At 38.7% G+C, this 11322-nt stretch overlaps 1 protein-coding gene across 1 annotated transcript; it reads right to left on the bottom strand.

Annotated features, from left to right (window-relative positions):
* Positions 1 to 1934: 1934 nt before the first annotated feature.
* On the bottom strand, positions 1935 to 11081 carry LOC123233179 (zinc finger protein 566-like). Its single transcript, XM_044659329.1, has 5 exons — positions 10966 to 11081; positions 10492 to 10585; positions 6414 to 6540; positions 4818 to 4913; positions 1935 to 2641 (listed from the first exon to the last, which is right to left on the bottom strand). The coding sequence occupies exons 1-5, from the start codon at positions 11013 to 11015 to the stop codon at positions 1935 to 1937; spliced, it is 1074 nt and encodes a 357-aa protein (XP_044515264.1). The 5' UTR covers positions 11016 to 11081.
* Between the last annotated feature and the right edge of the window lie 241 nt (positions 11082 to 11322).

Raw genomic sequence — 11322 nt, 5'->3', positions numbered from 1 at the left:
AGGGAAAGTGTGAAGATAGGATTAACTCTCCCCTTGCCTATTTTTAGCTAATCAAATCAAGAACTTAAAGTACCCCTACTTGACACTAAGTAAGAGAGTTCCAAGTCACTTGCTAGTATGGGTGACAACTCCAGAAGCCACTGCCCTGCCCATGTTCAGTGCTAGACAAACTGAAAGACTGCCATTGGTTCCCTTAAAGTGGGGAAGGGACAGTGGAAAAAGGACTAGAAAAAGTCCTGAACTTCCTGTCCAAGGGACTTCTCCTTTGGATTTCTCCTTCAGAGTTCATCTTTGGAGACTCTGTGTTGGTGAGCTGGAGAAGGAGAAGACTCTTTCCTTGGATCCTACATTGGCTTGCTGGGTGAATAGCTGGCCTTCCTTTCCTGGCTTCTGGAGAGATTGATTCCAGAGAGGCCTCTCTTTCCAGGAAGAGGCTGTGTTGGTGGAACCCTTGCTGAAGACACCACTGAGACTCCTGGCTTAAGAGACTACTAAGACTCCACATGGAGACTGAGACTTCAGAGCCCTTGCTGGGTGGTAAGTTGGAAAGAAATTATAGGGTATCTAGCTAGGCAATACTTTCTATTTCCTTCCTATATTTCTCTCTTTTACTATATCTCTATTAAACTAAATTGTTAAGAGCAGCTAACAGACTTGTGACTTCAGTTAATTTTTTAAATTGGTGACCACAATATTACTTTAGAACTTTCATATTAGCATAAAACCTAAATTTCAAATTTTTACAAAAGAAAATGAATTATATACGCATGGAAAAATATTGCAAAATAAAAATTAATTTAAAAATAAATTTTAAAGTTTTAAAAAAGAGATACATCTTCAATATGAAAGTCTACCCATATTCACTACGTTGATAAGGTGTCTTTTCAGTATGAATTCTCCGATGTTTGGTAAGATATGATTTTCTCCCAAAGCCTTCCGACATTCACTACATTAATCAAGTTTTTCCCCTGCATGGATTTTCTGATGTGCAATAATGTAAGCATGGAAAAATATTTTAAAATAAAAATTAATTTAAAAAATAAATTTAAAAATGAGTCGTGGAAATTTTTATCCCACCACTCTGATATACACAATTTAGATAAACAAAGTCAAAAAGCCAAATTTCTCCAAGTCAAGGTAGAATTTAGAGTTTATTGGAAGACGGCCAAGTCTCCCAGATAAACCTGGAATCTTGCACATGTTATAGAGTTGGACCCCCGTGAGAGATAAAGCCAGGCAGCAGAGACCTGGTTTATATACAGAATGAATATTTCCAAACAAGACTGATGACTTATATCATACAGCATTATGTATATCATTTTTAGAAACTGTTACCCAACTACCATCTGATTGGTTATTTCATTTAGGTAAACCTATATTTGTCCTAAAGTCAGATCACAAGACAACACTCTTATTAAGAAATACTGATAATCATTATCTCAGGGCTCATCTGATCAAGTTGGGAAAAATGGTTATTTCAAAATAGGAAAGGGTGAGCATTCTTGAACCATATCAGGACATGATGCAGCATTCTGGGACCTGAAACTTATATAGTCAGCATCTCATGAGAGAAGGGAAATATAACTTAGGGAGGGGTTAGAAATCCCCTTAGGAGTTTTATGCTTTTGTTAGAGATCCTTATAAAATTATAAATTCTACTAATTGTAATTTCAATTAAGATTATTATGGAATCATACTAATCACTTTAAAATCACAACATTGATTAGGTTTAAACTTATAACTATCACTAAATTCCAATCAAGTATAAGGGGGCAGGGGTCTTTCTTCCCTGACAAAAGTTAAAAAAAAAGATGCATCTTCAATGTGAAAGTCTTCCCGTATTCACTACATTGATAAAGTGTCTCTTCAGTATGAATTCTCAGATGTTTCGTAAGATATGATTTTCTCCCAAAGCCCTTCCCACATTTACTACATTAATCAAGTTTTTCCCTTGCATGGATTTTCTGATGTGCAATAAGTTTAGCCCTATACCTGAAGTCCTTTCCACATTCTCCACATTCATAAGGTTTCTCTCCAGTATGAATCCTCTGATGCTTGGTAAGATATGACTTCATCAGAAAGGCCCTCCCACATTTACTACATTCATAAGGTTTCTCTCCAGTATGAATTCTTTGATGCTCAGCCAGATGTCCCTTTGTCCTAAAAGCCTTCCCACATTTACTACATTCATAAGGTTTCTCTCCAGTATGAATATTTTGATGTCGCTTGAGATCTGAGATATAGAGGAAAGTCGTGTTACACTCCTTACACTTATGAACAATTTTTCCATCATGAATTCTTTGATGCAAAGTAAATTGTGTCTTATTTGTGAAGACTGTTCCACATTCTTTACATTCATAAGATTTCTCTCTAGTATGAATTCTCCAATGCTTAGTAAGATATGACTCCACCCCAAACGCCTTCCCACATTTACTACATTCATAAGGTTTCTCTTTAGTATGAATATATTGGTGTCGCTTGAGAGCTGAGATGAAGCGGTAAGTCTTCTTACATTCCTTACATTCATAAAGAAATTTCCCAGAATGAATTTTTTGATGCACAGTGAATTCTGCCTTTTTCCTGAAGGCTTCCCCACATTCACTACATTCATAAAGATTATCTTCAAGAAGTCCTTTGATCTCTGAAAAAAAGAATAAAGAGGTGATGAACCCAGTCTTTTCTTTCCTTTCTCAAAAGTTTTAGTTGCTCAAAGGTTTTAGAGCTATTTTCTTGCCTTCCCACTTGAGAAGGCCTATCACACTTGCCTTTTACTAATGATCACAGTTTATTTTATGCATAAGTATGGTAACTCAAAAGTAAAATAAACAAATAAAATGACCTGAGATAAAATTACCTAGAGGAATAAGACTTTACTTTATACAATAAGTGGTTGGCCTTTGGATTACCAAAAGGAAATGAAATAGTATATAAAGTAAATGACTTTGAGAACTTGAAAATATATCCTTACCATCTGATGAAAAAATAGGAAGGGAAAAAAACTAAAGAAAAAGGAAAATTGATTAATTCAGAGCAGGAAAGAGAGAAAGACATATGAAATAAAGCCAATAAAGAAGAAATATGAGGAAAGGAAATCATAACAGATAACAGTTACCATAAACTCCCATTAAAAATTCAACATATCTATTTTGTAAGAAACTGATTCAAATTTTTAAGACACAAGTCTTTCTTACAAGAGAAATTATAATTACTTGAATAATGCACAAATGATGGCAGTCAAAGAAGTAAAAGTGAAAATAATTAGGAGGTATCACCAAATAGCTGAGATTAACAAAGATACTTATAATGGCAACAAATTTTGACAGACAATCTGAAATAGGTACTTATTAAGCTGTTGCTACCATTTTATTGAAAAGTAACATAGCAATTTCAGACAGAGCTATAAAACTGTTCATACCCTTTGACTCACTGTTAGATCTACCTCCACAAAATCATATTGAAAGCAAATAAAGATCTCTCTCAAAAATATTTTCAACAGCTTTTTATGAAATAGTAAAAATAATGAAAACATTTAGTTCCAATGATAGGGTGATGGCTAAACAAGTTCTATCCTTTGTAAAAGGGAAAAGGGATTTTTTGATTGGACTGGATATTAATATTTAAAGGTATGGTTGTCAAGGAATTGAATTAACCCAATTCCAAAATAAAAAATTCTAGTCAGGATGACTTTTGTGGTGGTTTATTTACAAAAAGGAATAGGGAAGGTAGGAAAAATGAGAGAGAAAAAGAGAGTAATTCTGAACTGGATCAGAGGCTGGAACCAGGCAAAGCTTCAGGAGCCCCAACAAAGAGGACACAGAGGTTAATTAAACAAGGCTTCTAGCCATGAGGCCTCCTCTAAGAAGAGAGGCCTCTTTTGAGGCTAGGTCCTCCAGAAATGCCAAGGAAAAGTATAAAAAGGAGTCACCCTAACTTACCCACGTGACAATTCAAAAGGAAGCAATCTGAGGTCTCACCTGAGCTCCTTCAAGGCCAAGTTCAAAAGGCAAAAATCCCCTCACAGGAAGTTACCATCATTTAAAAGAGAATTTATTTCATCACTTCTTGTGTCCACCTTCCAGTGCTACGTGGACAAATGACAGTCTCAACCTTGTTTCAGGCACCACCAAGGGCCAGTCACTTGTTTTTGATCTGTCACTTAATAGCACATATGGGTCATAGACCTCCCCATTGCCCACTTAATTCTAATTTGGGTGGGTGACATATTCTTGGTAGCTAAGAATGAATAAGGTTGAGCTAATTCCATTTACACACCTTTGAATATATTATAGAGCCTTTATAAAGACAATTTCAAGATATAAATGGCAGGGTGACAAAAAAGATAAAACTGAAGAAAGAAGAATTAAATTATGATTAAATATTTTAAAAAGTAACAGCAAGAAAGCAACATCATTGTACAAATAACCCAGAAGAAAATACCAGAAGTAGATTCAAAAACAAAAAGCATATATTAACATTTTAAGCCATGTGTTTATTTTAAAAGAGAAAAGGAATTTATGCAAGTGAAGCAAGAGAATGTTTGCTTAGGATAAGATAATCTTCAATGAACAGAAAATTAATATCTACCCCATACTGAGGCAACAAATTTCTTTGCGAATGGAGGTATATGCGAGTAAAAATGCATGAAAAAATAACTTCTTAAATTAAAAAATATAGTTTTAGAGTCTCAGCTCTTCTCAACAAAGCCTGAAAAGCTTTAATAAGGCCACCCTGTTCAACATTTGCAGGACCTTTGACTTACAATGACCAATGGAGCTATATTTTGCAATGACTCCTCTGCTTGGGGTTTAGATACTCACCCAGAGAGCTCCTTCTTGGAACATCTGCCTTTGGCATCCAAGATGCTTCCTTCCTTTCTAATCGGCAGATCACATCTGGTTTGAAAACTGCAAATCCTGTTTGTTGAAAATGAAAAAGTGCTAGGGACAGTCAATTTAGAATTTCATCATAAAACAGATAAAGGAAATTCTCCTCCCTTCTCTCAATAGAATAGTGGAAGAATGAGGCTGCAGAATATCTTATATATCATCTAGGGCACTGTTTATAGAAGTGAAAATAACTGATACCCCATTAGAGAAGGCATCATTTGAAAAAGAGGTATATGTACATATAAAATAATGTCTTACTTATTTCTACTTATCAGTTCTTTCTCAGGGGTGGCCATACACATCATTTCTCAAACAATATTTCTATTGCTTTATATAATATTCTCCTCATTCTGCATATTTCATTCTTCATAGTTTTACATAGTTTTACATTGTTTTTCCAAAATGAATCTGTTTGTTGTTGCAGTAGTTGTCCAACACAGTCAGATGCCGCAACTTGTTTAGCACTTTCCCAACTGATGGGCATTCCTTCAGTTTCCAGTTCTTTCCCACCACAAAGAGAGGCCATATAGTTTTGGAATATATTTCTTTTCCTTTTTCCCTGATCACCTTAGGAAATTAACCTAATAGTGGTATTGCTGAGTCAAAAGGTATATAGAATTTTATAGCTATGTGAACATAATACAGATTGCTCTCGAAAAAGACTGGATTGGTTCATAGTACTACCAACAGTGTATCAGTGGCACCATTTTATTACCACATCCCTTCCAACAGTTGTCATTTTGGCTTTTTATTATTTTAGCTATCCTGACAAGGGTGAGATGGTATCTCAGATTTATTTTAATTTGCATTTCTTAATTCAATAATGATTTGGAGCATTTTCCCTAATATTTATGTATGTCTTTGAGTTCTTCATCCAAAAACAATCTGTTCATATCTTTTGTCCAGTTTTTCATTAAGAAATAACTCATATTCTTATTTATTTGAAAAAATTCTTTCTATATTTTAGATATGAGACTTCTATCTGTGGTACTGTATATAAAGTTTTCTATGTGGAGGGGCAGAAGAAAATGTCTATTTTTAAAAAAGTATTCATAAAACTTAGTAAAAGGATTCAAAATTAGTTCAAGTTTCAAACTTTGGAAAATAAGTAGGAATATTAGAAAGACTCCCAAGGATAAAAAGACTAAGACTACTGAAAGATGTTCTATATTACAGAAAATGAGTTTAAGAGTAGGCCTCAGGAAAAATATTTCATTTGACTTGCTCTCTGCTTAAATAATAGGAACATATTTTGTATGATGATACCTATACTAGAATTAACAGAAAATTCTGGATTTAAAGCAACAGAGAAGGGAAAATATATAATCAAGGAGAACAACAAATCACAAGTCAATTTCCAGGCATACTGAACAAAGACCTGTTTTTCTGGACAAAAAGTAGCATAAGCATTCTGTCTTGCTATGAAAAGATAAGCAGTATCTACTTTTGTATGTCAAAGAATAACTGTTACAATTTTGAAAATCTGCATAGTATATATCAAGCCTCTAAAGGAGTAGTTGTTCTTACCCAAAGAGACCAAATTCCTATAGGTCTCCAGCATCACATCCCTGTACAACTTTTTCTGAGATGGGTTCAAATGCCTCCACTCCTCCCTGGTGAATTCGACAGCTACATCCTGGAATGTCACTGAGTCCTGAAACACGAAAGATATTTGTGATTAACCAGTTATAGCTCTGTTATAAAAGTTTCAATGCCAACTCTTTGACAGCAGGGATTGTTTCATTTATTTATTTGTAGCCAGGGACACACCTGATACAGAGCTGGCAGTTAATAATTCCTCTCCCATTAGACTTTAAGTTTCTTGAGCTCAGGGGCTACTTTTGCTTCCTTTGTATCCTCAGTACTTAGTCCAGTGCTTAGCCCTTAGTAGGTGCTCATTTCATGTTTATTCTTAATTAATGCACTCAATGACAGACAGCTTGAAATCTAGTTTTTTATGAGGTTCTCCCATGGCTCTTACCTCTGCCCTGTGAGCACAAGTAGTACTTTGCCTAATTCCTTTTCTACTTGCTAATTAAAAACAATGACAGTGAAACAGTTGAAGATAGCTCTCATGTGGTCCAAGTCTCCTCTCTCACACTGAACATGCCTAGTTCCTTCCACCAATCAGTGTGATCTGTTCACTACTAATGCAGTTTCCTCTCATCATCCAATGACTGTGATTCTTAAAAAGAGGTGCTCTGGGGGCATCCAGGTATCTCTGTGGATTGGGAGCCAGGCTGGAGATGGGAGCTCTTGGGGTGAAATTTGGCCATAGTCACTTGTCAGCCTTGTGATCCTGCACAAAATACCAAGCTGGGTATTCCCTGCCCCCTGTTACCCCACATGGGGGGGGAAGGAAGGGCTCCTGTTAGGCTGCTGGGCAGAGGGATGGGTGAACTGAGGAATGTCCTCAGTGAGTATAGAAAGGGGAGGGGAGAAGCTCTGTGCCTTTCTAGTAACAAACTTGAGGGGGCAGGGAAGAGTGGGGCAGCTGTGTCCCCACAGAGAGCTCTCTGTGTGCCATCTTTGTCACCCATGCCATAAGTTTGCCATCACTGACCTAGACTGTCTAATCAAAAGCCCAAAGCCAACTAGATGTAACACTATGGGAGCTATAAGAGTCAGGACTAGCAGGAACTTGGGCGTTTTGGGCTCCCATCCCTTCGTGAAATCAAGCCTACTCCCTGACTGGCCTAATTCATCTGTCTTGACCATGTCCTTAGCTGGGCCCCTTTGTCACAGCTTGTAAAATGGGACAGGCCAGTTGGGAATCTAGAACCTGATGAAGTAGCAACTCAGCTAGAGACTTTGGGAAATTAGGCTCATAATCTTTTTCTTTCTTTCCTTTCTCTTGTTGTGAGGAAGATTATTTAATTATTATTTAGGAGACCTAGCTAGCAAGGCTTGAGAGTTCCAAATGGAATGGGGAAGCAGGAAGTGTGGCCTCTCTCTCTGAGACGGACTCCATGGTGGCTGAGACAAGTTGTAACTGACCTTGGGCGACCTCAGAGGAAGTGGAGTTTGTACTCTGATTCCCTGGGATCCTGAAGGTCAACTGACATCTACTTGTGGAAGATTTTTGGTAGAGACTATTAATCCCAACCTGAGTTGCAGGTTAACTTGGGCTGGGTTAGCTCCCAGAATCTACCTACCTGAAAGAATACAGCTAATGGTCCTGGAAGAGCTGCAACATCGCTGGATTGTATCAGGACTCTGCTGTGTAGATACCCCACTTCAGTCCTGCTAATTTTAGGGCCCTGCCCTGCTTTAGATTTTGTTCAGTGTAGATAAGTCCCTGATCCTGTGGTTTGCCCTTAGTCTGGAAGTGTAGAAACCCCTATTCCCATCCTTTACCATAGTTCCCTTAATTAAATTTGTTACAAACTCTCGTGTCATTTGCTTGCTAGTTTCCAGTGGCCCCTTGTCTAGATGGTTAGGGAATCAGGGCACAAATTCCACTTCCTTTGAGGTCTCCCAGGGTCAGTTACAACTTGTCCCAACCACCATGGAGTCCGTCTCAGAGAGAGAGGCCTCACTTCTAGCTTCCCCATTCCATTTGGAATTCTCAAGCTCTTCCTGCTAGGTCTCCTAAATAATAAAGTAATCTTTTTCACAACACTCTTTACTAATAAATAATTATAAATTTAGTATTATGTCTCCAAGATTAATTTTTATTTATTACAGAAACTAATAATACGGCCTTTTCCAATTGCTCCCTAATCACTCATTTACCAATGTTTTCTAGGAATACACTAGAACTCACAATCATTAACATAGACTTGGCAGAATCTAGCCCTTTCTTTTTGAAACTTAGCACAGTCCCTTTTTTTCCAGTCCTGTGGTACCTGCCCTGTCCTCAAAGACCTTTCAAGGACACAAGATAATGGTCAAGCAAACATCAGAGACTTCTTTCAGCAGACAACCTGTCTGTCTCCTTTTAATTTGGATATATTCTTGTTGACACCTTTTGGGTCCTCCTTCCCAGTTCAAAGATCATTCTTTGAAGAAAAAAAAATATAGCCAAGGAAGATTTTAGTTGTTTAGCTTTCTCCCAGCCTACCATCCTTATCACCATCATCCCATCCACCCTTAAACAGGGCTACCATCCTTATCACCATCATCCCATCCACCCTTAAACAGTTTGCTTCTAAACTAGGTTTTAAAAATATTTTTCTAATGTTTATCATCAGAACCAGTTTTTGGGGGACTTTGTTATTTCTCTACTACAATTTTTCCCACTGCTCTATTTTGTTCTTATTCATCCTCAGATAATGGTACTTAAAAACATTTTGATTATGATTACTTAAGTCTCAATCAGTTATTAAGAATTACACCCCAGTCTCTAATACAAGTCTTCTGACACAGCCTGGTCTTTTTTCCTTTATACTTTACTTCTCAATTTCTAAATCACTTCACTTTAAACCTGCACTTCCTAAAAAACAGATTTCAATCAAGGATTTGAGTCTTAAACACCTATTATAAGTTAGATGAAAAGGTATGACATATCAGGGTTCTAGGAGGGAGGACCACCCACCCTCAAAGAGAGTCTTCTCATCCTTTCTCCTCCAGCTCCTGGATCACTCTTTTTTTTTTTTTTTTTTTAAACACTTACTTCAGTCTTAGAATCAATACTGAGTATTGGTTCTAAGGCAGAAGAGTGGGAAGGGCTGGGCAGTGGGGCTTAAGTCACACAGCCTGGAAGTGTCTGAGGCCAGATCTGAAACCAGATACTCCTGACTCAAAGCCCAGAGTTCTATACACTACCCCTCTAACCATTCTTGGAAAACAATTTGGAACTATGCACAAAGGGCTAAAAAATCATTCATACCTTTTGACCTAACAATCCCTAAAAGAGGGAAAAAAGGGAAAGGATCTAAAGGTAGAAAAACATTTTGAGCAGGTTGTTTTTCCATGAATAACTGGGAAAATGATTAAATGACTCTGAGCTGAGAAATGTCTGAATTATAAGATATGGTTTACCATTGTAATGGAATACTAATGTACAATAAGAAACTACATGCAAAAGTGAATTCAGAAAAACCTAGGAAGGCTTCTACAAACAGAGATAAAGGAAAGTGAGTAGACTTGAGGAAAACATCATGAGCTAGAACAGCAAATTTGAAACAATAATCATGTGCTAAACTGTTAAATACTTGATCTAAGAAAAGATCAGTGAAAAATCAAAAGGACTGGATGAAAAAGGAAGAGAGAACTAGGGAACTCTTAAGGACAAATTATAGGAAATATTTTCCATGTTTAAAAGTTTCTGTTACATTTTAAAAATTCTGAAACATGGTTTCCAATGTTCCCAAGACTTCACAGGCCCACAGACTATGCTCCTGCTTGCCTTCTCCATGTGTGGGAGAGGGGATGGAGAAAGGGAAACAACCCGGACCTCAACACTGAAAAATGAATGCTCAGAGAAAAGTCAATTTAAGGTAATTTTGCGGGGGAGGATGACTAATCTCTATGTCGTCTTTTAATCCTAAACATATAATTCTTAGAAGGACCAAATTTCCCCAGTGACAGCACATGAGAAAGGAATGTGCCCGAGGTCTTCAGCCTGAGATGGCTTTTTAGGAAAGAAGCAACTGGCACTCACCGCGCAGGGCCTGGCCGCCAGGGACGCAGAGGCCATCCCCTCCTCCTCAGGGCTCCCACCTCCTGGGGGAGAGCGGAGGCTACAAGAGACGGAGCTGGGGAGGAAATGAGCACGATGAGAAGCAGGGCTCCAGGGCTGCGGGTCTCCCCTCGTCACAGGACGCAGATTCCCGCTTCTCCACTAAGGGGACCCCAGGGAGGAGGCTGGGGCTGGGGAAGGACCAGAAGGAAACAGCGCTTGCCCTCCTGGAGGTAACTGGAGGACACAATCTCTTCAGGCATAAAAGAGGAGAACAGACGTGAGCTGGAGCCTTCAGGAGGCGAAGGACTCTGTTAACAGCAGGAAAAGCTTACAGGTGGACGGTGTAACCAGGAAGACGCCTGAGGAAGAGGAGGATGCCAGGAGGAAGAGGTGAAGCCCCAGAAAGTATGGAGACTTGCGCAGACACACAGACAGAAACCAGAAATCCACTACCTCAGACTTGGCACAGGTGGAAGGACTCTGAAGTGGAGGGTCAGGACCATCCCGGGGATCACGTGGGAAGGGCATGTCAGAGGTGGGATCGGAATCTGGCTCCGCGCACATTGCAACCCGCCTCCAAGACCTCAACATCTGCCGGGGCATTGCAGTCGAACCAAGGTAAGCCCCTCTAGGACTCCATTCGTCTAGGCGCTCGCTCCTCCACTCTGCTCTCAGTTTCCCCAACCAGTCCCGGAGCAGCCCCACAAAACTTCCGCTTGCCGCTTTGGGCTCACACTCAACCCAGCCCAGGTAGGCTCAGGCCAGGGAAGGTGAAGGGTTCCGATAGAGAGTAAGGAAGAGTTAGAAGAG

This window comes from Gracilinanus agilis, chromosome 2 (assembly GCF_016433145.1).
Source record: "Gracilinanus agilis isolate LMUSP501 chromosome 2, AgileGrace, whole genome shotgun sequence".
Lineage (NCBI taxonomy): Eukaryota > Metazoa > Chordata > Mammalia > Didelphimorphia > Didelphidae > Gracilinanus > Gracilinanus agilis.
The sequence above is the reverse complement of the archived record's forward strand: the minus strand, read 5'-3'. Positions and strand labels throughout refer to the sequence as shown.